Source organism: Megalops cyprinoides, chromosome 8 (genome assembly GCF_013368585.1).
Source record: "Megalops cyprinoides isolate fMegCyp1 chromosome 8, fMegCyp1.pri, whole genome shotgun sequence".
Taxonomy (NCBI): domain Eukaryota; kingdom Metazoa; phylum Chordata; class Actinopteri; order Elopiformes; family Megalopidae; genus Megalops; species Megalops cyprinoides.
This window is the reverse complement of record NC_050590.1, coordinates 35,101,819-35,127,317: the sequence shown is the minus strand read 5'-3', so window position 1 is coordinate 35,127,317 and position 25,499 is coordinate 35,101,819. Positions and strand designations below refer to the sequence as shown.

General features: G+C 40.6%; 1 protein-coding gene across 3 annotated transcripts; it reads right to left on the bottom strand.

Moving 5' to 3' along the window:
* Positions 1-15,435: 15,435 nt before the first annotated feature.
* snupn (snurportin 1) lies at positions 15,436-25,104 on the bottom strand. 3 transcript variants are annotated; one of them, XM_036535227.1, is made up of 9 exons: positions 24,972-25,104; positions 23,375-23,539; positions 22,039-22,210; positions 20,861-20,965; positions 19,045-19,141; positions 18,794-18,891; positions 17,029-17,106; positions 16,578-16,658; positions 15,436-16,021 (listed from the first exon to the last, which is right to left on the bottom strand). In XM_036535227.1, exons 2-9 carry the CDS (start codon positions 23,530-23,532, stop codon positions 15,737-15,739), a joined length of 1,074 nt encoding a protein of 357 aa, XP_036391120.1. In that variant the 5' UTR covers positions 23,533-23,539; positions 24,972-25,104; the 3' UTR covers positions 15,436-15,736. The 3 variants fall into 3 exon arrangements, with proteins under 3 accessions (XP_036391120.1, XP_036391121.1, XP_036391122.1); XM_036535228.1 differs by lacking the exon at positions 24,972-25,104 and adding an exon at positions 24,519-24,592; XM_036535229.1 differs by lacking the exon at positions 20,861-20,965.
* Positions 25,105-25,499: the final 395 nt, after the last annotated feature.

The following is a 25,499-nucleotide window of genomic DNA, read 5'->3' as shown; positions in this document are numbered from 1 at the left end:
ACAGTGGCTCGCAATGGAAGAGCGTTGAGGCTGAAGCTATATTCGCTTATATCTTATGGGATCAGAGGCCGAATAGCACTTACTGTTTTGGCAATTGCACATCCCTCCTCTCCACATCAAAGTCAAAACGACGGTGGAGAATCGTGTGTGTTTAAATCAGCCTGCCAGGGTTAGAACAGACAGGACCAGAAGAGAATAACGTGCTCAGAACCATCGCATTGACTAAGTAAGAGTTGCTGCCATTGGATTAAAATAGTAATAATAAATAAACCCACCTTGTAATAGATTGTCACATTAAATCTCTAGCATCGATTTATTTTATGCTTGAAAATTTAGGGAAATTGGCGAAATACCGGACCGTTGCGGCTATTGAACTTTGCCGACCATGTTTTGAAATAATGAAAACTAGTAGTTTTGCTCTAATCGTTTCACTTTAGTAATATTTCTTGACATGCAGTTGTCTTATAAAGTACGACTGCTGTAAGCAGAGCCGGCCCTGAATAATTTGATGCCCTAGGTAAGATTTTAGCTGGTGCCCCTTGCATCACAGCCAATTCCACCACCACGGTTAATCGTGGTTTTAAACCATTCTTTATGATCAGAGCATGACAAACACTTGCTCAACAGCGGAACATTTCACAAATCTGAGGTAGAACATTCAAAACAATTATAATTATAAAATATTTTTCAACATATGCATGAGTAAATTTAAATAAAATCCTTTTTCAGTCCTTTTTCCTCAACAAAATAAATATCTTAATAGAAAATTTGAAAATAGAAAAATAAAAACAGTGCTGCAGTGTGATACAGCACACATGTAAGATGGCTCAGACTGCAAAGTTTAAAAGTGTTTTTAAAGGATTATGTCAATAAATAAAACAATAAATAGACAAAGAAGTCTTAATTCTGGTCAGCATGCCAAGCCCTTTGTACAGACTGGTTAAAACATTTTGTAAGTGTTTTAGCTGACAAAGTAAACAAAATAAGTAGACAAAAGAAAAATCTCAACTGTGGCCAGTTTCTTCTGTACAAGTGTTAAACAAGCAAAGCCATTACCCTACAAGTTACAGGCAAGAAAGACAAGTATGTCTACAGTCTCAGGTTTTAAAGCTGCTCTGTGACAGCTGATAAACTTCTTGAATCTCTCATTTTCTACAGTGCTAATGGGAAGCATGCCTTTTGCAATGCAATATGCAATTGCATTTGTGATGTCTTTGTGTCTTTTCGTTTTTTATCGTAGGCACGGTGCTGGAAAATGCTGATACAATCGTTTGCTGCTGGGTAGTCGCACTGGGTACTGGCATGGTGCTTGTCGAGGGTCCACTAACAACACTCGTTTGGGACTGTAATTTCTTACTTTCTGCGTGTTCTAAAGGGTGATATTGTTTCAAATGATGAAACAAGTTTGTGGTGTTGCCAGTCTTTGATGGGACATGTCTTCAGCATAGTTTGCAGTGCACGCTGCTCTGTTTTTTGTCGGATTGTAAATAGCCAAAATATCTCCAAAGTCCAAACTACTGAAGTTGAGTGACCTTTCTTGTCGACGACATCTTCATCCTTCGAGCTGGTCATGGGCACTGCTTTTTCTTCGGTGTTGCTCATTTCACCTATTTTGCTACTTCCCCTCCAACTACAAGCATGTCAGCCACTGTGTCTGCACTGTAAAATGTGATTAGTTGAGTTTACTTAAAAAAAGTTTGGAAACCCGTTGCCTCAGGAAAATTAAGTAAATTAACTTGTTAAGGGTAAGTAATGCAGAATTGAAAAATATTTGTTGGCATACTTGATACAGTTGAGTTACAACTATTCCAAGTTCTAAGTTCATGTAACAGTGTAAATATGTTGTGGTCACTGATTTTTTGTCATTTGAACTAACATGAGCTGGTTAAGTCAAATTTACAGGAAAATGTGAGGCTTACTTACTTAAAACTACTGACTTGTGTCTGAATTCTGTCTACTTAATTGAATCCAGGAAACCTGTTGTCTTAGGAAAATTAAGTAAATACAACTGATAGTGCACATTAAATTTTACTTGGTCTCATACTTATGACAATAACTGCTTCACACTTGGCAAATTCTCAATATCTTGACATTATACAGCAATTCCTAACTGTTTTCACTCAAATATAAACAAGATCATTGAAAGCCAAGAAATGCACATTTATTGGCATTTTTCAACAAAAGACAACAAAAGCAATACTGTGCTGTGCATGGACTGACTATCAAATCCAGTTGTTTAATAACAATACAACACAAATGTAACACAGCCTGCCGGGCTTATAGTCTGTCAGTCCGTGGGGCGTGTGGCTTTTCAGCACTCTCCTCTTAAGTAAGGCAGCAGCCCTGCCCACCCAGAGCAAACACACACAACAAAGTCTGACCAAACGTCTGTACTAAGCATAATGCTCTAACAGTGACTGTAAAAATTAAAAACTGTAAAAATGAAACTGAATGCATGACCCATCCTTGAATTACTGTACATATGAAACTAAGTGCACACCATTGTGCTGTGAGAAAAAAAAGAAAGAAAAAAATAAACAGGCGAAACCTTCTTTTTACTTTCTCCTCTATCTCAGTAGAGCATTTTTCAGGGTCAACAGTTTTGGGCTTAATTTTTCCTGAGCTAGCTCCAACATCACCTTCTGCACAAACTGAAATGTGTTCTTCATACCTGCTGGATAGTCTATGTGTAGCGCATACATGAGCCCAAACAACAAACACAGGACTTCTGGGTAGCTCTCCAGGTTGTCAAGGATGATGTCTCCTTCGAGGATTATTGCGATGGAGCATGGCACGAGGTGTAACTGGGTTGGTCCTGGCTGTGGACTGTCTTCAGAATTGACCGTCAATATGCCGATAGACACCTGAGTGAAGTCCTCCATTACATCAGAATCCTCGATCCAAACAACAGAGTTGAAAAATTAGGAGAAAATCCTGGAATCAATCTCAAACAAATCAATCAAATCAGAAATTGTGCAAAACTATAGCCGCTTACAAAGCAAAGTCGGAAGACTTCCGAGTCGTCGTCACCAAGGAGGGAAGGAAGACTACGCAGCACAACTGTTCACATTGCACAGACATCCTGTGTCTATCAAAAAGGGAGAGAAAAACAAGATCAATAAACACTTCGATCACAAGGAGTAATAAGGTACTTACAGTTTGTGCTACATGGCTGAAGTTGAATTTTTTAAATACAATAGACTGTTTGCTAAGCACCTCCCTAAAATCACAGACACAACAATTTACAAGTTGGGACGCCACCTGTTTAATAACAACACAAATGTGCCCGGCTTATACATGCCCGTGGGGCATGTGGCTTTTCAGCACTCTCCTCTTAAGTAAGGCAGCAGCCCTGCCTATGAACCTCATCACCTTCCCACCCAGAGCAAACACACAGTATATACCCGGTGATTCCCTAATTTACACAAGCTCTGCAAATCAAAGATTCATGCAGTTCCTGCAATGTGCCCTATAGGCCAAATGCCAAATTCTTCTCCTAAATACTCAAAATATTTAGCTTACCTTAGTATCAACTTGGCACAGGAAATCTGTAAGTGTTCTTCCAACCATTAACTTTTTGGATTTGAAGATTTCTATGAAAGCTGGGGTATGGCTGTTCAATGATTCAAAGAAATGCTGCTGTAAATTCTTAGCTGCAAATCTTCTGAATTCTGCAAAGATCTGAAAAACAAAACAAACAAAAACAAAGAAGGGATAACCAAATTCTAGCCAGAATGTTCAACATGGCATATCACAACATTTTTGGACCAACTGACACTTTCAATAACCCCTCAACTATCTGATAGTAACTATATCCACACATTTAAAGGCATTTCTCTCATAGTTAAGTGGACAAACCAATGGACAATGTTTTATACACTGAAAATCAAGTAAAAAGGACAATTGTATTGCTGCCATTATAAAATGTGTATAAAGGCCAATATTTTTAACTACTTGGTTATAAATGTCTAACTTGACTTTTTGTAAAAAGGGCTGGCCATCGTTCCATCATTCTTTTTACCAAGGGCTGCTCCTCCACGATTTCTTTATGTCTCAGGGAGAAGGTCTGGTCCATCATTTGTTTTACAAAAGCTGAATCTGGTGACCTTTTTCTCATTTCATTCTCAAGGGCCATTTTGCTAGCTTCTAGAGTGGTTGCATCCTGACCATCAGGAAAATTAGGAAGAAAGTTTGCTTCACTTCTCCGTGATCTTTTGAGGTTTTTACAAGATGGTGCTCCATCTGGATTCCCTTTGGTTTTTCTGTTCCCATTGATAGATACATCTGCCATTCCAGCTCTGCGAGGTTTTGTGCAAAAATTTCCCATTTTGAATTTAAGGCTATTTTTCCAGCCACACCATCCTGTAACAGAACCTGGCTCTGTGAGGCAAGGATGTTTGCAGATCAGTGCTGAAGCAACGGTACTGAAATGGTCATCTTGTGGGTACGCCATGAACTGGTACATTGTCTCCGCCAACTTCTCAAGAATATCGTGCTTCATATCGCGTGAAATTGGCATGCGTGTCCCATCTCTCATATACATGAGATTTCCTTGCCTAAGTCTGTACTCAACGTCCGCAGAGAATTGTGGTATCTCAAATCTTCTTGGCCACTGGTCACGGGAGGTCAGTCTTAATCCCTCGCTGGTACTTGGCAGTACAGGATGATGAGCTAGTAGTTGGCATGTCCATCTCAAGAGAAAGAATCTTCAATGTTGGTCTGTCAGATAATTCAGATGGATCACAAAGGTTGCATAGTGCATTATTAAACTCGGGGTCTTCATATTGAACTTTAAAGTCATACTGCAGAGCCATTTATTTTCAGTTCAAATAATAATGCTTCAATGTTGTCAGGTCTTGCACTAAATGTAACTTTTCTGACATCACTTTCACTTACTATGACTCTGACTGGCCATTGTTGGTCCATGGTTCTGAGGAGTGAAAAAAAGAACCTTCATTATCTGCATACCCAAGGAGTTAGCACAAAATAAAGCATTTCAGGGTAACAAATATCTTGTCTTTAACTTTATAGGCTGACAGGGGGAACACATCATTTAAGTCCCTCAGTTGAGTGACAGCCAAGCACACACTGCTCTTGCACAATTCATAGGCTCGGAGATGCTCATGATACCATGCAATCAATGACTTGCAGATAAACAAAATATCAGTGTTAACCACCAAGATTTGATCGATCTGTTTGAACTCTGGAAGCCCTGCACATGATCCCACAGAAATCACCATACCAGTGGTATACTTAATGCCCTCAATGTGAACAGATGATGCTACAAGAACTGTATTTTGAGGACTGTATTGTGACAACTGATGCTGTACACTGTCTGAGAAAGAAGCAACCACTACACTCTTCACTTTGTCCAGTTCTAAACTTGGCTTGAAAAATGAGGCTGAATCTAAATGAAAAGCCATCATGCTCTGATGTAGCTCAGCTAAAGTTAGCGGGATGTTCATGAAGTTTTGGGCTTCATGGATGACTCGTTTGCAAAATCTGTGTTTTCCCTTATATCTCATTGTCCACACATCAACAAGTGGTCCAAAAACTTTTATGAGATGGGGATAATGCTCCAAGTAATGGTGTTTTGGATGGAGGCTAGAGTTTGGGAAAGCTATTTGAAACAACTGTCTGTGTTCCAAAATCTTGTAGTTCAGACACTCAATAGATTCCTCAGTGAATCTATTAGACAATGTCAATATGTCTTTCAAGTTCTTTAACACCTCCCATACTTCATCATTCTCAGGGAGATGATGGCCTACCATAAGGGGAAGTAGTCTCACCAGAGTCCAATTTTCATGACCATTTCCTCCAATGGTCCCCTTGGTGGAAAATGTCTTAGGAATAACCTGAGGTTTGTTTGTTTTGCCCGAAAATGTATAGGGGAATCGCTGGATAGCATTATTCAATGTGTCCAGTGTGAAATACTCTTTCTTCACGAGATCACATAGACCAAGCGACATTTCAAATAGGACAATGCCCTCCAAAAGATCATGAAGTATATCAGGAGGGAAGCCATCCACAACATGGAAATGTTCCAAATTATCACTCAGAGCACAACCACCTTTTACACCATACTCCTTTGTCATGTTTGAATCCCGCTGAACCTCACGGACCTGTCTGTCATGATCCTCATTTGATCTCAATTTATAATGACTTGAGCTCACTTCTTTTACTTGAATTTCATTACGTATTGCCATGCAAAAATGACAAAATTTGTCAACAACAAAACTCTCCTGAAATCCTGCTAGTGCATGGGCAGCCAGGTTGTCTGTAGCTACATACAACACTGTCCCTTTTAGGCTTGCACCTAACTTCTCAACATACAGCCCATGTTTCTCAAGTAATACAAGATCCTGAAGAAGCGGGCAAAGGATCTCTGAGAACCCATACCTTTTGACTGTGTTGACCTTGCATAAGAGGGCTAGTTGTATTACATGAAGGGAAGAGCGGTATTTGGGTGCACATTGGTAAGTACCCAGTAGACTGCACATGTTTTATGTTTCTTTTTGGATGTTCCTAATGGGTTTGCAACCTCAAAGTCGTCAATGTACAAGGTAAGGACAATTCTGAATTCTTCCTCTGTCAAGAGAGTATTCTCTTTAAAGTGTGAACCATCCCTATAGCTACTGTATACATCTGCCTGTGCATTGTCAGAAGGGAGAGCCTTCTCTAAAATGTCATCTTTGTTTAACAAAGCTTGGAGCATTTTCAGAACAGGAACATAAACAGTTGATTGCTTCTCATTACCTATTACAAATTCCACAGGCTTCACAAAAGGAAACTCTCTTGCTATGTAAGATGCCCTTGTGCAAGCAGTTGACAGGGAGCCCCCTGTAGATGTATGTTTAAGAATGGTATTGTCGAACACAGCTTTGACTATTTCTGTCACAACAGACACATCAACATTGGGACAATGTAGATCACTGTACATGACAAAATATCTGGCTTAAATGGCTGTTGGCCATGGGTCAGTTTTGAGTTGTGGTTTCTGCTTTATGTGCTCTAAACGTTGGAAACACGCTGGTCTCAAAATCACAATCCTGATTAGGGCACTGTACTTTTTGTTGTACTCTAAGGTATGTGTGTAAATGTGTAAAGAAATCTTGCTCAACAGAGGGCTCTTTAAAATCGCAAAGCTGGCAGTTGAGGACAGCTCTCTCATCACAGCCTTTATCACAGCCTTGAGTGCGTCAAAAGACATAAGGTGCATACACACTCTTTATGGAGGCATGGTAGGGGTGATGTCCTTGTAAGGCCACCATGTTTTAATCTGTAGTGTTTGAGTAAATGACCTCTTCTGTCACTGGTGAAATTGCAGAACTTACATGCCCACTGCATCTGTGTTCCTTTATGTCTTGTTAACCTGCAAATATGGAGAATAGATCACATTAAAACAGGTGTCTTGACCATTAACACACAATGTCAACAATAAAGCAATTTATAATATTACCAAACCACAAAAATGTCCTGAATTGGCTTACATTATATTCACATAGGGCTGTATTCTCCCATTCGCCGGGTCCTTTTTTGCACGTCTCCAGTTACACATATTCTCCCTTACGCACTCCGATCACGCCCATAGCGCTTAACTTTAGAATGAAAGCAGGCTCATGAAAGAGGTGTGATTTATTTAAAATAGAAGTAGACTGAGTCACAACCTCATTTATTTTGGCTGTCGGTCAAACGTGGAATGTCGACTTACGCATTTACCATGTGGATGTCATTGAAATCCATTCAAACCATAAGCCAGACTTTTGAAAATAGATGCAAAGGGAGAGCTATGCGACGAATGGCCTCAAAGGAAAGCTTTTGTTTCTATGTATGACATAAACCCAAAAATAAAGTAAATGCAGCAAACGACACGTGCTGGGCCTATGTATAAAGACATGTTTGAAGTGTGGAGATTCATTAATAAAAACGCACTATTGAGGAAAAGATGCAACAAAATGCATGTTCCAATGTCCACGCTTGAACTCATGCTGAGTAGCCTATTATTAACAATTCATTCGTAATCACTCATCATGACTCTTCCCAAGTACTCTCTATTAGCTAAATGTATTAATGAATGGGTAACGCTGTGCTATTTATCCTCATCTTAATTGATACTTCTGTTTTATTCTAATTGAACTAATTATTTACCAGGCTTGTTCACAACACCATGTGATGTAAAACGTTTTTTTTTCTGCTTAAGTTGGCGGTAGGCCTACTTTTAACGTTATTATAAATGTACAAATAAAGTTCAAAATTTACGATATTTGTGTGTCATTTAAAATGACTCATTTTTAAAGAAACACCCAGATTTTGGGGTTTCTCTGGCTGAAGCCGGATTGCCTTCGTGGCGTGCAAATCATAGACTTAAGTCAAGAGGAGAATAGGTGTAGGCTTAAAAGTTCGTAGCTTTTAAGCTTTTTTGATTGCTTTGGACGCGCATGGGAGAATCGCGCCCATAGCCTACATTACTAAATGTGTTGCATATTTCATATATTTCATATTCACACGGTAATATTGATCTATCCATTCAAAAATATGGGTTAAATCAAATGAAATATAGCAAGCCTAATCTTTAACATGCAGCCATCAGCCAAAGTAGGCTAGTAGGCCTTAGAACGTGTAGCAAACTAGCTAGCCAACTATCCCCTGCCAAAATGAGCAAATTTTAGAATGACTAATTACAAAAAACATACATTACAAAAACACTTAACATCTTGCACAATATCTAATGTCGTTAGAGACATTGTTAGATAAATTAAGAGCCTTGTTAGAGAAATTAAGCCTAACTTACATATTTTCAACGACCTAGCTTACACACGACGTAACACATGTAATTTCAGACAAATGGTGGATGAGTAAGGTTCGGGCTAACGTTACTTCAAACTACTTTCAAAATAGGCTAAACCCTTGTAAAACACGTTATTACATCGTTATGTGATTTTTTATGCAGTCTTGCGCACTACTACGTTTATTATCGGCAGGTATTGAGATGATAAATGCTGCTCTTCTGTCACATTATCTGTCACATTATCTCCTTTTAATGGAGGAAGTAGACGTCAAGCGTTAACTTTGATGAAAGTTGTTACCTCCTTCAATGTGAAAATGAGGCCTTTGATATGTGATAAGTTTGTATGGTCTGGCTCTTCTCGGTCTGATACTAATGTTAAATGAAATGCTGTTAAATCCTCTTAAAATAATATCACTTATGCATTATAACATGACTCAATTTGTTTTAATATGTTAATGACCAATATGAAAATAATCTCTCAATGAAAGTCTCAATGAAAGTAATTTTTCTTCCAAAACGCTTGTCAATAATGCATGCATGGAACTGCAATGACAAAAAAACATTAGACCTCTTAGAAATGTAATGTGCTTCACTAATACAACAATGCCAATCAAGTGCAAAACAATATTATGTAACTTTAGAGGTAAAACTTCACAGTAGTGTGTAGACAAAGATGTGCAGTGTACATAGTAGAATGTGTGTCCTGTCATCCCTGTATGGTCAGTCCTGTTACCATAACGTTAATCCTGTTGTTGTCATTAATTTGATAAAAATGTAAAAAATGACAATTCAAACAGGCTTTCAACTCTTACCATTATAATTTAAACTATATTATATTTTGGACTGGGCCATTCTTTCAAGATTTCTCTTCTAAAAATATATTTGTTCTTAATAGACATGTGCTCGCTATCCAAAATTAGAGTGTTCTTGATCATCTGAATGAAAAATATCAAAGTGGAAAAAAAATCCAAAATCTGAAAATAATAATAATAAGTGAAAAGAGAGACTAAAGTACTGCTCATATATGTGCAATTTATTGCATATTTCAAATTAGAAATATAGTATATAGTAATGCTTATGCCTGTAACAGGGTTGACATCAAAACATTTAGGAGAAAAACTGTCATAAAATTGAAGACAGCTGTGAAAGCCCAGCTGGATGCATATCAGGCCAAGGGACACATTGCAGATGTTACAGAGCCAACAGACTAGATCAGCAACATGGTCACTGTGAGAAAACCAGACAAGCTGAGGATATGCTTAGATCCTAAGTTATTGAACAAAGCCCTGAAACGTTCACAGTGCATAATGCCAACCTTAGAGGATGTTCTCTACAAGCTATAAAGGCAGGTTGTTTACCTTAGTGGATGCCAGGTGTGCATTCTTACAGCGTAAGCTGGATGAAGAGAGCAGTTTCATGACCACATTTTGGACCCCCTGGGGAAGAAAACGGTGGCTTAAACTCCCATTTGGTGTATCAGTGGCACCTGAAGTGTATTAGCGCAAGTAGCATGAGCTTATAGGGTTGAAAGGCATTAAACCCATTGTGGATGATATTGTGGTTATGGGCTGCAGTGATGCAGAGCAACAGGCTGAGAAAGATAATGACATTACACTTCAGGCCCTGATGGAGCGTTGCAGGGAAAGCAAGCTACGGCTAAGCCTGAAGAAACTGCAATTCAAATTGCGGAAGTCAGATTTCATGGACACATTCTCTCATCCACTGGCTTGAAGCCTGACCTGGAGAAAGTGAGTGCCATCATGGACATGCCTAGCCCCACTGATCCAAAAGGCGTGCAGCGCCTCATTGGCTTTGCTAATTACTTGGCCAAGTTCTTGCACACCTTTCAACCGTCTGTGAGCCACTTTGACGCCTGCTCGACAAAGACACCACTTGGCATTGGCTGCCCAAGCAGCAGCAGCAGTTCATGAGCTTAAATCCTTGGCCTCATCAATGCCTGTGCTGTGCTACTATGATGTCACTAAGCCAATCACTGTGCAGAGTGACTCCAGTCAGAGTGGGCTTGGATGCTGTCTCATGCAGGAACGACAACCCATTGCTTTTGCCCTGAACCCCACAGAAAAAAAAACACTATGCATAGATCGAAAAAGAATGCCTCATCATAGTCTTTGCCTGCTAGAGGTTTCACCACTACCTGTATGGGCGTGAGCTGGTGACAGCAGAAACTGATCACAAGCCTTTGATCGCCATATTCAGCAAACCACTTCTCAGTGCACCTAAAAGGCTTCAGAGCATGCTCATGACACTGCAAAACTACAGTCTGAAAGTTGTTTACAAGCCAGGGCCTGAAATGCATATCAGTGATACACTGAGTAGAGCAGCTGCAGAATGTACGGGCAGAGGAACAGTCTACCAGCGCCATGACGTATGCTGTCTGTGGAAAGAGCAGGATATACAACATATCAACCAAGCAGACTGAACGTGCAAACAAGCAATTTGAATGTCAGTGATCAGCACCTGGAGCGAATTTGGCTGCATACTGACACAGATGAATGTCTGCAGGCTCTGAAATCCACAGTTCTTGTTGGCGGGCTTGATGAGAAGGAGAAAACCACATAGTTCGGCACGCAAGCTGACTTCTAGGGATCTGTGCACGACTCCCTTACAAACAGGTGGTTCAAAATCTCTACTTCCTTGATTATTTTGACATCAATAAATAACAAAAGTTTTATATATACAGTGCCTTGAAAAAGCCCTCAATACTGTTTTCACAATTTATTGTCTCAGATTCCAAATTTAAAATTTGTTAAGACTTTTTTCCAGCTGGTCTACACAGTTTTGTACATCATGACAAATCAGAAGAAATGTTCAAAACCTTTCAAAAATAGTAGGAAAAAAATTAAAACTAAATCTTTGTGTTGGGGGTTCAAGATGGCTCCATAGAGCATAGACGTAACCCAAGTGAGCACCTGCACTATTTATCTATTTATCCGTTTATTTACCAAAATTTCCAGAGGTTCGTGGGTATACAGTGGACCTAGAAAATTACTTTTACAACATACCCGGTACTAATCCCAGGAAGACAAAAAATTTGTCTAAAGCTGTTACAGATACTCTTTTGACTCAAGATGCTGAGAAATAAGTTATAAGATTTGTTAGGCAAAAGTACTATGAGCATGGAGATAAGCCGGGAAAATACTTAGCTTATCTTTCTAGAAAGGGACCAGAATCCTGGTATATCAATTACAAAATCAGATGGAAATAACTTGTATGATCAGAAGAGTATCAATAATGCCTTTAAAAATTTCTATATTAACCTTTATGCCTCAGAACAAATAAGGGATGCACCACAATTAATGCAGAAGTTCTTCTCTGACATTAATTTACCAATTATAACAGATGAGCAAAGATCCACTCTGAATCCCACTATCTCGCCAGAAGAGGTGTTGAATGCCATAAAGATGTTGCAGTGTGGGAAAGCCCCAGGCCCTGATGGAGTTTGCAGTGAATTCTATAAGGAGTTTCATGACTTGCTTTTAGACCCATTACTTGCGATTAATGATGCACTCTCAGGCGAGGGCCTCCCTCAGTCTACAGAAAGCAAATATTCCTATAATTCTTAAAAAGGGGGAACCCCCCGAATCTTGCTCATCATACAGACCGATAGCTCTCTCGAATGTGGACTGTAAACTATTGTCTAAAATACTGGCCATCCGTCTGGAGGATATATTGCCCTGGTTTCATTAAAGGACGCAACTTGTGCAACAATGCAACAATGTTAGATGTTTTCTTAACATTATACAGGTATTTCAGCATAGAGATGAAGATGGTTTAGTACTCTCTCTCTACGGTATCCCGTAGAAGGTGGTGAGGATGGGAGGGGGGAGGCTGGCCTTCTTAAGCCTCTGCAGGAAGTGGAGATGTTGCTGGGCCTTTTTGGTTATGGTGGTGGTGTTGAGTGTCCAGGTGAGGTCCCTCGCTATGTGCACTCCCAGGAACAGGACGCTGTTGACTGGCTCCACGGCAGAGCCGTCGATGTCCAAGGGGGTGTAAACAGCAGTGCTCTTCCTGAAGTCAACAATCATCTCTTTAGTTTTCTCAACGTTAAGAGACAGATTGTTGTCTCGACCCCAGTCCACCAGCCCACTGACCTCTGCTCTGTATGTGGACTCATCATTGTTACTGATGAGCCCCACCACTGTCGTGTCATCTGCGAACTTGATGATGTGGTTTGAGCTGTGCTGGGCAGCACAGTCATGTGTCAGCAGGGTGAACAACAGTGGGCTCAGCACACAGCCCTGGGGGGCGCCGGTGCTCAGCTTGATGACCCTGGAGGTGTTCTTTCCTATACTGACAGACTGAGGCCTGTCAGTCAGGAAGTCCAGGATCAAATTACAGAGAGGTGTTCATGCCCAGTAGGCTCAGCTTCCCTACCAGCCTCTGCGGAATGATTGTGTTGAATGCTGAACTAAAGTCTATGAACAGCATTCTGCCATAATTGTCCTTTCTGTCCAGGTGGGAGAGGGTGAGGTGGAGGGCTGTAGTGATGGCATCATCAGTTTTCCGGTTGGAGCGGTAGGCAAACCTCAATGGGTCCAGATGGTCTGGGAGATGGGCCTTCATGTGCCTCAGTACATGACATCCTTGTAAAAATATGCATTGCAAAATTTATTTTTTAAAAACCCTAAATCTGTCAGGAAGGATTGCTGCAACCCCATCACACTCAACACACTGAGGGGATGGCAGTTCAGACGATTGGAAGGTAGATCCAAGTTAACCTCCTCTTTCACCCCAATCTCGAACAACCCTGATTTCCTGCTGGGGATGACGGATGCTGGTTTCAAACTCTGGTGCAATGTGGGCAATGCCAGGCTTATGGACGTGTTCTTTGAGAACAAATGAATGTCAGTTCAGCAAGTGGTAGACAAATATAAAATCCCTAAATCCCATTTTTTAGATTTCTACAAATAAGGTACTACATCAATGAAAAACACTACACTAAAAGATAACCTTGCAAAATCCCCAGTGGAGAATGCTTTTTCAGGGAAGGTGTCAATTAGTTTGTTGTATGATGTTTTATGTGAGGCGTCAGGCATGGACACACAGAACAACAGGAGAATATGGGAAAAAGATTTGTCCACTGAAATTGATGATGAAGCTTGGGAGGATGTCTGGAGATATGCCAAAACACTTTCAATTTGTAAGCAGGCTAAAGCAATCCAGTTGAAAATAATTCATAGGTTACATATTTCCCCTAATTGCAGACTTGCTTTCAATTCATCATTTTCACCTCTATGCCTTCAATGTAAGACTGAAATTAGTACGTTAACTCACTGCTTATGGTCATGTCATAGGTTACAGAGGTACTGGTACAACATACTTTGTGAAATGCAGAAGATCCTGGGTAAAGAGTTAAGAGCTAGATCCTTTATCACTGTTATTGGGCCTACCAGTAAATATATTACTACTACAAGCACCAGAAGGTTATACAACACTATGACCTTTGCCGCAAGGAAAAACATCCTCTTGCAGTGGACTAGTGACAACACCCCCTCTGTGAAGGGTTGGCAAAGAATGCCCATGGAAATAATACCACTAGATTAGAATACCTAACATATGTAACTCACTGCAAAATAGATCACTTCTATAAGGTATGACAGCCATTCCTAAATTATTTGGACACTGGAACTTCAGCTATTTTATTGCAAGGATTTTTGTAAATTGGACCACCAGGTGTGTGGGACTAAGGTGCTTTTAGATTTTTTCCATTGAACAAACCAATATGAAGAGAAAAGAACATTCAAAACAAGTGAGGGAAATAATTGTGGAGAAGCACAAATCTGGGGAAGGATACAAGAACATTTCAAAGGCACTGAATATACCTCACAGCTTAGTGCAGTCCATCATACAGAAGTGGAAGAAATATGGAACTACAGCCACACTACCTAGGGCAGGCCGCACCCCTATACCTAGTCGCTGAACAAGAATGGCACTTGTCAGAGAAGCTACTGTGATGCCAACTGTCACTCTAACCAAGCTACAGAAGTCAGTGGCAACAATTGAAAATGATGTCCATGGGTCATCATTCTCCAAGCTATTGCACAAAAAGAACCTTAGTGGAAGAGTGGCAAAGAAGAAGCCCTTGCTGAAAAAAAGCACATGCTTGCCCATAAAGACTTTGCAAAACATCACTTGAAAGATACTTCAAAGACATAGCAGAAGGTCTTGTGGTCTGATGAGAGTAAAGTGGAACTTTTTGGCTCCAACACTAAACAGTATGTGTGTCAAAAAGCTAACACTGCACATAAGCCAGGAAACACCATCCCTACAGTGAAATACACTGGTGGTAGCATCATGTTATGGGGTGTTATTCAGCAGCAGGGACTGGCAATAAGGTCAAGACTGATGGGAACATGAATGCTGCACAATGCATGGAGATTCTGGATAAAAACCTATTCAACTCTGCCAGAAAGTGTAAACTAGAGAGGAAGTTTGTATTTCAGTAAGACAATGACCCAAAGCACACTGCCAGAGCAACATTGGATTGGCTTAAAATGAAAAAAACTGACATCCTTGAGTGGCCCAGTCAGAGTCCAGACCTTAACCCCATCGAACATGTGAGGAAAGACCTCAAAATTGCTGTTCATCCATATAAATAAAAATGTTCTTGTACACTTAGCTGGGGTATTCATTATTTATTGAATCTTTTCATTTCTTGGAGGCAAAATAAGAAGTTCCATTATGGGGAAAAATGAATGACAAAAAGCACTTACTTATCCATACAAGTATAAGTACGCTTAAACTATTCATTTGTTACTCACCGTCTCGGTACTTCAAAAACATTTGATTAAAATAATACAGATGGCTGATGTTAACTCTGCAACCATTTTAGGCACTGTCACTGGAATGGGACACCTTAACTGAGAATTCTGAACAAGTCCACAAGCATCAATGCGAGTCTGCAAAATGAGAGAGGGTGGCAGGGTGTCACATGGGGGAGGGGGCCTCTCCCATCTGGCAATCTAGGGTGGAGAGGTGCTCTAGCTCATAGCGGCCGCTCTGGTCGGCCGGACGCACCTCTGTGGAAGTCTTCTTGTGCTCTAGGATCTGCTGCAGCTGGTGGCTAGCGTAGTCTGGCTTGGCGGTGAGGGAGCAGATGGGCACCTGTATTCCCAGGATGTCTGACACCATGTACGGCCGCAGCCACCCCACGAGGGGGGTGCTGCCGGGGGTGTAGTGCGTCTGCCGGTGGTAGAACAAGAGGCCATCAACCTGAAAGAGGCAGAATTAAGCCATGGATATTCTACATATTTACCCAATACTCAACTTGGAGCACATTGCATTGAAAATTGTGTCTCTGCCATTGTTGACACCATAAGTGTCACTTTGGACTTTAACAACATTCTTACAGGGGCATGGCCTAAAACAGAACATTTGTAACTAGCATAACAGCTGATTATCTGTTTATAAATATAGAATATCTGTGATTTGACCATTACAAACCATTACCTAATCCTTGACACTGGGCATGGCAGTGTAGGACCAAGGCCAGAGCAATCAAATGACTAGTTACTACATGAGACCAATCATACTACCCCAGCTTCAGTGAACCAGATGTAACTGTAAAGCAGCAGTGGCATGGGAGTTGCCCTTGCAAAGGCAGAGCATTGCTGGTTTTAATCTTGAGTGGTAATTGTTGCTGAGCATAGTTCTTAACGTGACCACAGTGCATATTCTAGTTTGCATATGCTTACAATAAGGGCTGTGCAGTTTCCTCTGGACAGGGGTGTGAGCTAGCAAATAGATAAGAAAAAGCCAAAGTCCTCACTTTGAAGTTGTACTCCTCTGCTAGTGCCTGCTGGATGGACTCTGTTGAGCATGCGACACTCTGCAGACTCAGGAAGCGAAACTGTGGAGAGAAATCAGCCTTGGCTCCACTCACACAACACTGAAGCAGATTGACAGTGACAATCAGCAGCAGCAGAGAGCCTCACCCCAAGGGGCCTATCCCATACTGGCAGCCTGCCTTTGTGTTTAAGGGTTCACAACCAAGAGGGGGAGATGCACTGCTGCTGTACCATCAAGTAAGTAAGGGAAGTTAAAAAGGGAAGGGCACCTGTTACAGCGAATGAATACTCCATAACCGTGTATATAATGACCACTTCACCACATTTTCAGGAAGTGGTATGGGGGAAAAGACCCTGCTGCAGAAATGATAAAAATGTCCCATCAAGGACAGACAACCCCTAAGACTGAAGACTAAGATGGGAGGGGCTTACTGGATTATGCTTCACAACTTCTGACAGTCCCTCTGCCTCCTGGACCTTGGACTGGAGCCAGTAGAACCGGAATTCTGACTGTGGATTGCGCAATAAAGACATCAAAAGAAAAAATAAAAACAAGATTATGAGGTAGATGGCATTCCATTCCATTAGACAGCACTTCTTGACACTGAAGGTCCCATATTGTCATTTATTGACAATGCCAGCTTAACTTACACACAGATGTGTCTTTTAGGAAGTATTTTGCTGACTGTTGTATTTCCTTCCAACCATAGGCACATCCACATTATTGTTGGTGTAGGTGCTGTGTAAAGTGAAAGGCTACCACTTTTTTTCTTTTGTCCTTGATACACCCCTCTTTTTGGAATGGTTAGCTGAACATTCTCTCTGTGAGGTCCACAGCACTAACACAACAGCTCAGGGTACGGCGAGTGAAATCATACGATTCATTCACATACCAGTGCCACTACTTTATCCCACTTCAAGTCGCTCAATATTCTACAGTGAGCAAAGCACCAACTGGAGGATGGGCATGGCTTCACTGACATCATCTGAGCAATGAGTAGACATTAGGGCTGTTACTTTAATAAAAAATCCTGTTCGATATTTTAAACAGAAATGAAGACGAGTTCGAATTAATATTCAAATTTCTGTGTTAAAATCTTTTAAATTCCAAGGCTAAATATAGGCCAATCCAGTGGCAACTAACTAGTAATTGGAACGTGTATACAGAAGAGGGCGTGAGAGCGAAGTAAACAGAAACAACAATCCATATGAGGATTTATTACCGAAAAGTGCTGTGCACAAAAACACTGCAGGCCTAGCCTAGCCTACTCTATCAATCAAAATCAGTTAGCAGAGATTGGGCTGCCATAACATTAGGCTAATAATAACAAGCACAAACATTAAACTGTGCATCCCTGCAGGCTAACATAGCCACATTTACGATTTTAATACAACTCCAACAGATTACCAGTGAATGTCCAAAAAAAAAAAAAAAAACAAACTTAAAATGCCCTTAGCCTACCTGAGAACAACTGAGGCTAACTGGTACATTAAATATGTTCAAATAAGTCTACTGCAAATTATTTGCCAGGAACACAAGCCGATCAACATGATCGCAGTCCAGAGCAGAAGTTTTTCATTAACTATATTCCCAGCAGTGGAGAAGACGCGCTCCGAACGCACTGACGTCCTGGGAACAATAAGATACCTCGCTGCCAGCTGTGCGAGGTGGGGATATTTTGTTGCCCTAGTAGACATCAGACAGTCAATGTCCAAAGGCGTTGAGATGACCAATGCCTGCCAACACGAGCACCCCCTGCACATATCCTATCCCCAGTGGAATGAAGCCAGTTTGTTCCGCTGCTGTGGACTCCTAGGCATTGTCAGCTGATGACACAGCTAGGATCGAACCTGGGCAGCACTCAAGGCAAGCACATTAAATACTAAAGCTACCTGGAGCCCATGTAGCTCCTAGGTTTTCACTGTAAGACAACTACAGAAATTCGCTTCACCCGGATCTGCTTCAGGTCAGGACAATTTTTTCTTAAGTACAGCATTTAAACGCTTCCTTTTTATTTTAAAATTAAAATTTTTAAATTTTATTTTCAATACAAAGTTTATGTAAAAGCTCCTCTCTGAACTGTGCCCATTCAATGAAGTACTCAGTGGTATCATGATAAATGAAACAAAGAAAAAAAAACAAAAAAAAAAGACAACAGGAGAAATGCTTGCATCACTGATAATCTCCTGTGCTTACCGGGCAGTCATAAACAGGATGTCCCCTCCAACACATGACATCAAGGATGTAGTATGTCCTGTCCACTTCGCTGAAAATACAGTCGAGGATTGTGTAATCTGCACAAAAAAACATTGCAAATCAATAGTCAAAAGACTTAAAAATAAAATGAATAAAGGCACCTTTGTCTGCAGATAAATTAAAAATGTATGGTATCTATGCTAAACAAAAGCCAGTCAGATAGATGCTATAAAATAAGGTTCAAAAAGTACCTTTGCCCACTGCAGAACTGTGTCTGTTGCCTCCTGGTAGTAGAGATGGGAATCGATTCACACAGTAGCCACTTTTTGTGTAAGCCACAGTGGACCCCTAAAACAGACAACAGAGACCATCACACGTACATTTCACCTTGTTAAGAAGCCGTAGTTTTTGCCTCCTGTATCTGCTTGGGTGGGTATTGTTTGGTTTCTGGGAATCAGGATTAGGAAACCACTGCCACAACATTTTCTTCCAGAACAAGGGTACAACACTCAGAGTGAAAATTCAGGGAAGCAGTTTTTTCACACAATGAAGTGATTAAGCAGCAGGATGTGCAAAGCATACACAGAAAGTGCTATATTAATTCGACCCCCTACAAATAGCCCCTACCATCCAAGTATTACTCTGCAGCCCCACTCTGGAGGCAGCAACATTTCACAGATTATGACATCATTGATTTCATTCCATATAAGGGCCACTGACCACACTCATCTCTTGTGTGCACTCATCTATATAAATATGTGTATATATAGTGTTATTCATAATTAATCATATTAGGGACAGCCTGTTGACACTGACCTGGAATGTAACATAAAATAATGAAAAAGAGGCACACAACTGGAGAAAACTGTAGTGTGTGAAGGTCTGTTTTAATGGTAAAGAGCAGGGTTTGTAACCCAAAGGTCACTGACTTATTTCCTAGGTGGTGCTGTTGTGCCCTTGGGCATGGTACTTATCCTGAACTACCTCAGTAAATACCCAGCTGCATAAATGGATAACATGTACAATTTGGAACCTATGCAAGTTGCTCTGTGTAAGAGCATCTGCTAAGCAAATGTAACGTAATGTAAGAAGTCACTTCAATTTAACAGGTTTGCAGCTGCTGTAACTAAGGCTGCTCGATTATGGCAAAAATCATAATCACGATTATTTTGGTCAATATTGAGATGAATATTGAGATGATTAACATGATTACTCATTGACTTTAGAAACATCATGCATTTATTGAACTTTTAAAAAGAAAAAATAAAACTTGTCTTTTTGACAGTGGAATTCTTGAACTTTAACCCTTTCGCATATAACTTATTTTATGCTATGAAGCACGTGTGTTACATTACATGGCCCGTTTTCATGTTTTCATTAGCGTTATTAAGCTTCTCATAGGTTTCACCGCCGCATTTGCTATATTTTTAAATGTTAAATCGCTGTTTCCTCAAAGCTAAAATTAGCTAGAATTTCTTCAATATCGTGTTCCAATTGCACCAGTGTTAGCTTACACGCTAATCAGCTAATCACACCGGTGTGACCGTATGTGCGAAAGGGTTAAATATAATTCAACTAAATGTTAAAAAATGACATAAATAAAATAAATACTATATATTTCAATAAATAATGCGGCACAATAATCGTTTTATCTTGATTATCTTGTTTTCATAATCATTTGAAGACAAAATCGTAATTGAAAATAAAATTCGATGAATCACCCAGCCCTAGCTGTAACTCATATCTAGGGAATTCCCTCTTACTGCCAATACACCCCTTTTTGAAAGCATTTTAGAAAAAGAGGGCTGGTTTTGTCCTATAATGTAGGGCATTCTTACACCAATACAACGATTCCTTTTTCAGTGGTTCAGTCTCCTATTTTTTAAATTGTGCCTTCTGTTCCATTGCCCAGTCACAATAATGAGATTTATAACAAAGCTGTCATTGAATAGCAACATCTTGCTATTGGAGCATCTGCATCTTTCCAAAAGTGATCCCAACATTAAGGTTCAGTTATTTTTATGGTTAAGTTATGTAAACATCATATTGAATTGGGGTCTGTCTCACCTTGGAAGCAACGACCAGAGAGCGTTTCCCTACTGGACAGACCACCATCAGCCAATCAGTGTCCAGGTCAGGGGGGACATCCACCAACCACTCTGAAAGCATGAGCTTGGGGGGGGGGGGTTAAAGGTTAATTTTCCGAATTTTCCGAATAATTAATTCATTGTGTCTGTGCTACAGATCCAGCTGCCACTCTCACATTGCAAAGTGTAGGTAAGGCACAAACACTTACTGACTCTACAAAAATGCTTGCTAGTATTATAGCCATTAGTGTAGTGAACTCTAATCTTGAAACATCATCATATGGATGAATGTGTATTTCCTTCCGAAAATTTTCTGATGAAAATCACTAAGAGGATTTTAACATGAATTCTAGCCTTACACTGTCTGATGTATCGCTTTAGTGCAGAAAAACGTGTGAGAAGTTTATTCTCTATATCTGCTGCTCAGATGATGTATTGAACTCCAGTTCCAAGTATGTAAACCCAACACTTCATATTTCCACAAGTGGTCAGCTTGGTTGTTTTGTTGAAAAATGGGAGTCAAAACCCAAAAACGGAAATCTTCCATGTAAGGACTAAAGGGTGATGCTACTAGTGCAGCCAGTGCAGTGCTGGGAACCATGACCATACCACTGAACAGCAGACAAAAACAACATAGAATCAGATTCCATCTATTCTTCATGATTAATCTAGATCACATCAGGGGAACATACATTGCTTGAGTGTGTTCCAAAGCTAATCTTTTTTTTTTTTGTTAGAGGACCTCAAATGTAGGAACTCCAACACCATCTACCTCAAGGAGAGTGAACTGCAATACTTCCAACCAAGAATGCAGTGGCAAAAAATCTGAATGCCTCCAATTTTCTCTGGTTGCACCTTAACTGCAGTGTCTGCATTCTGAATACAAACAGAGGCCCACTTAAATTCTGACCATATATTTGAGCTTGCTGTGGACAGACCCATAAACTGTATTATAGTTACTGCTACAGTATTCCCCCTTCAGGTGACCTAATACATGAATGCTCAAATGAGTCAGAAGCACTAAAAATAACTGCAAAAATATTACAAACATATATGCCGTTAAAAAACACAAGGTGCAGAAATGTGACAAGCACTAGGGCATTGTGGCTCATGGAGGCAATGGTGACTGCATTTGCACTGCATTGGCGGGATTCTGACCTGGTTGCCGTAGTGCCTTGGCAACTTTTTCCTCTGCTCTATCTGCATACCCTCATCTTCCTCCTTCTGCCCTTCCTCAGCCGCCTCCATTTCCAGCTCATCCTCACTGTTGTCCCCAGTCCAGTCTCCCTCCGCCAAACGACGTGCATGGTTGACATAATTGAGCCTTTTACTACACAAAAGAAAAGCATTTCATTCATAGGGGAGACTGCAACAGTAGACAGAGGAAGTAGACAGAGAGCTCCTACCCTTTCCAGTTTCCTTTTCCCAGTTACTCATAGCTCATGAAAAAAATATTGATGCAAAACACATCAAATCCAGTAATGTGCTTGCATGACATACTAATACTCAACCTGGAGAGTTAACCCTTTCATGTGAAACTTTGAGGCTAGTGGACTGAGGGGTTGAACATTTTAAGTAGGACAAAGGCAATTTCCTGCCAAGCTGTGATTCAAGCAGACACAAATTCAAGGTTGAATATAAGACTTTGAAAGCTTGTTTTAACAACGGCTTTCTCATGTGAGGCGTACACTGTCATGTTCTAAATGCACTTAGACTTCTGCCTTCCAAAGCAAAAAGCCCTCTTTTATTTCTGTTGCATTTGGCTCCTCAGAACACCAAGAGAAGGAGACTAAAGCTCAGAGGTCTCGGGTGGATCAGCCTAAAATGGGGATCTAAAACTGCATATGGGAATGCCTCCTCAGGAGTAAGCCATCAGATTCAGTGAACTGTCTTCCTCTGTACTAAAAACAGCTTATTCTGTAATTTCTTACAAGGGCCAGCTCCCCTAAGAGACCAAAACGACAGGGCTACCCAACTAACATTCTGGAAGGATGCAATTGAACACATTTTCAGGGTCTGATTAACAGAACACATAGTCAATACTGTGAACAGATATTGAGTTCTGCACGATTCTCACTAAAAGTTTTGTTGCTGCCATTGTTGAAGCTATAGGTATTATGATTTGCTAGTTTGTTATTAATGATCATGAGAAGGCTGGATCTAGAACATAACTTCCTTAGTTAGCATAGCCACAGAGACAGTACCAGAACCTCCTGTGAGCAACCAGAAGCTTTTAGGCAAGGAAGTTCAGAGGACAGTAGAAATGAAGGAGCTGAATATCTGGTTATAATAAATTCAATATCTATGCTTACATTGTAAAACATGAGGATGGAAGCAAGCTTGACATTAATTATTAGTGCAATTATTGCTTCCTTAATTAGTGACAGTGATTAGCCAAATCAGGCAGGATCACGGCCTTAATGAACAACCACAGTCCCCTCAGCCCTCCAGATCTGGACTAGGTGACCCTGTCCCTTGACGGCGGAGCGCTGACGTTTTCTGTAGGTCCAGGAAGCGGAGGCGTCTCTTGCTCTGATCCAGCATGCTGTGTTTGCTCTTGTACTGGGCAAGTCGGGGGTGTGGTGCTGAGGTGCTGTTGGGCTCCAAGGAGACGGCGAGGCTGGTGCTGAGGACCTGAGTGATCTCCTCCATGGTGGTCCTGCAAACATACAGTGAACACACACTGATTCTAGCAGGTTCTTGGGGTATATGTGCCTTTAACCAAAATTCAAGGGGCCAGTTCATTCCTCAGTTTTTCTTTCTCCTTTGTTAAAAACAAACAAACAAACAAACAGACAAAAAAATTGTCCTTGGAAAAAACTCTCTCCTAACTCTTTGGTCTGCACAACTTCTTGTCAGGGAGTCAAGCCTGACAAATAAAACCCATAAATATATTTTATGCGGTGAGGTAGAGAAGCATGTGGTAATCTTAGCTAAAATGTTACTAACTGAGTGGGTTTTAACACTACACCGTTGCAAAAATCGTGCCCTCCCCCGCATTATTATTATTAAAGTATTCTGGAAACTGAGGCACAGTTCGGAGATAAAATAAAATCCGCAGGAAGCAACATTCAATGCGAAAAATCATCACGGACAAATGCGCACATATTACTCCAACGCGTGTGTCCTGCTCCAATTAATCTTTCGGGTTCTGACGAACAATTTGACAATTTGAATGTTACATTTAAAAAGTTTTAAACTGATCTCGGTGGACTATCTAGGTACATTGACACCTCTAAACTGACACTTTGACAAAGTGACTACATTTACACTTTTTTGCAGAAAAAAGGTGAGCGACTGATATGCAACTTCTTGGTTTTCTAACTACTTACGCTTGATAACCGTATATATACATCACGGTTCACATTAGTTTGAGTTTTAAATTCCAGGAAACCTTTCTGTAAATTGCTCTGGATAAATCTATGCTCTAACAAGTCTGGCAAATGAATATACTAAATGTAAATGCAAAATTCTGTTCACTTAAAACACTCTGGAACTATTCCGCCCAGTGTAATCACTATTTATTCTATGCGCGAGAAACGTTCATTCACAAAATAACACTCAACATGCTAGCGGTTTTGGCGTCACTGTGGTTCAGTCGACGTCCTTCCGTAAAGAGCAGTAGGCAAACGCTCAACCTGGAATGGTGAACGAAAGGGATCCTGGGTATAGCACCAGACTAAACTTTACAAGCTCGCACAATCGCCAGGAGGGAGAAACTGGAGGCAAGCGAAAGTTAATTTTCTAATTGGGACGCCTCTGACCACGTGACTCTGCGCCATTATGAGGGGAGGTTCTTAGTGCAAAATGAGCGAGAATACGAAGTGGGACGCAGCCATGAATTCAAAGACTGATAGCTACTTGTGTAGCGTTAGGTAGCTAGATAGGTGGCAGGTAGCTTACGTACCGTAACACCGAAACAGACACTAACTAGCAATAATTTTAAAACGATTCCTGACCGCTTGCTAACTAGCTAACGCTCGCTACTCTACAGTGAACCAGTTTGATAGCTTGATGCATGTCAGCACACATACTGCAATAGTGCATTTATTTAACTTGTTGTTTGGGTTACAGAAATACTCAATATTTACCTTGTACAGTGTCAGTAGGCCGCGCGGTAAGGGAAACCTTCTGATGGTACGCAGTTCATTCGTAAATTAACACGGAGTTTCAATTCGCTTCTTGTGCTGGACTCCCAATAGCTTCGTGATGCTGGCAGTTGATGCTGGCAACAATCAGCAGCTTCCGGTTCCGGTTAGTATATCTCCCTGAGTTAGGGTAGAAGCAGTAGGCTCATAGAGCTAATAGAACTCCTCGTTGTCCTCTTCTTTAAAAAAGACAAATGCAGCAGTGTGGAGCGTCGCAGTTTGATAGCTGTTGTTTTGACATTTTAAGTAATTGAGAAGCTGTGATAGTAATAATAGTCTAAATAAAATACCTACCAGTCACAAGCAATACATTATTCATTCAAAATTACAAAAAACTTGTGTAGCTATAGGGATCTGGCGAAAAAAGTAACAAACATGCTAATTTCACATCATCGTACAGGAAATATATAGGCTAGGTGTTAGATTGATAGATGTCAGCAGGGTCATAGAGAAGAAACACGTAATAGTAAT

Excerpts from the sequence above, each read along its gene's own strand:
- snupn (XM_036535227.1), bottom strand. The coding sequence starts at position 23,532 with ATGGAGGAGATCACTCAGGTCCTCAGCACCAGCCTCGCCGTCTCCTTG. Across the intron at positions 22,211-23,374 it reads TTCCTGGACCTACAGAAAAC|TAAAAGGCTCAATTATGTCA; the intron begins GTCAGCGCTCCG and ends TCTTTTGTGTAG. Across the intron at positions 18,892-19,044 it reads CAGTTCTGCAGTGGGCAAAG|ATTACACAATCCTCGACTGT; the intron begins GTACTTTTTGAA and ends TTTTTTGTGCAG.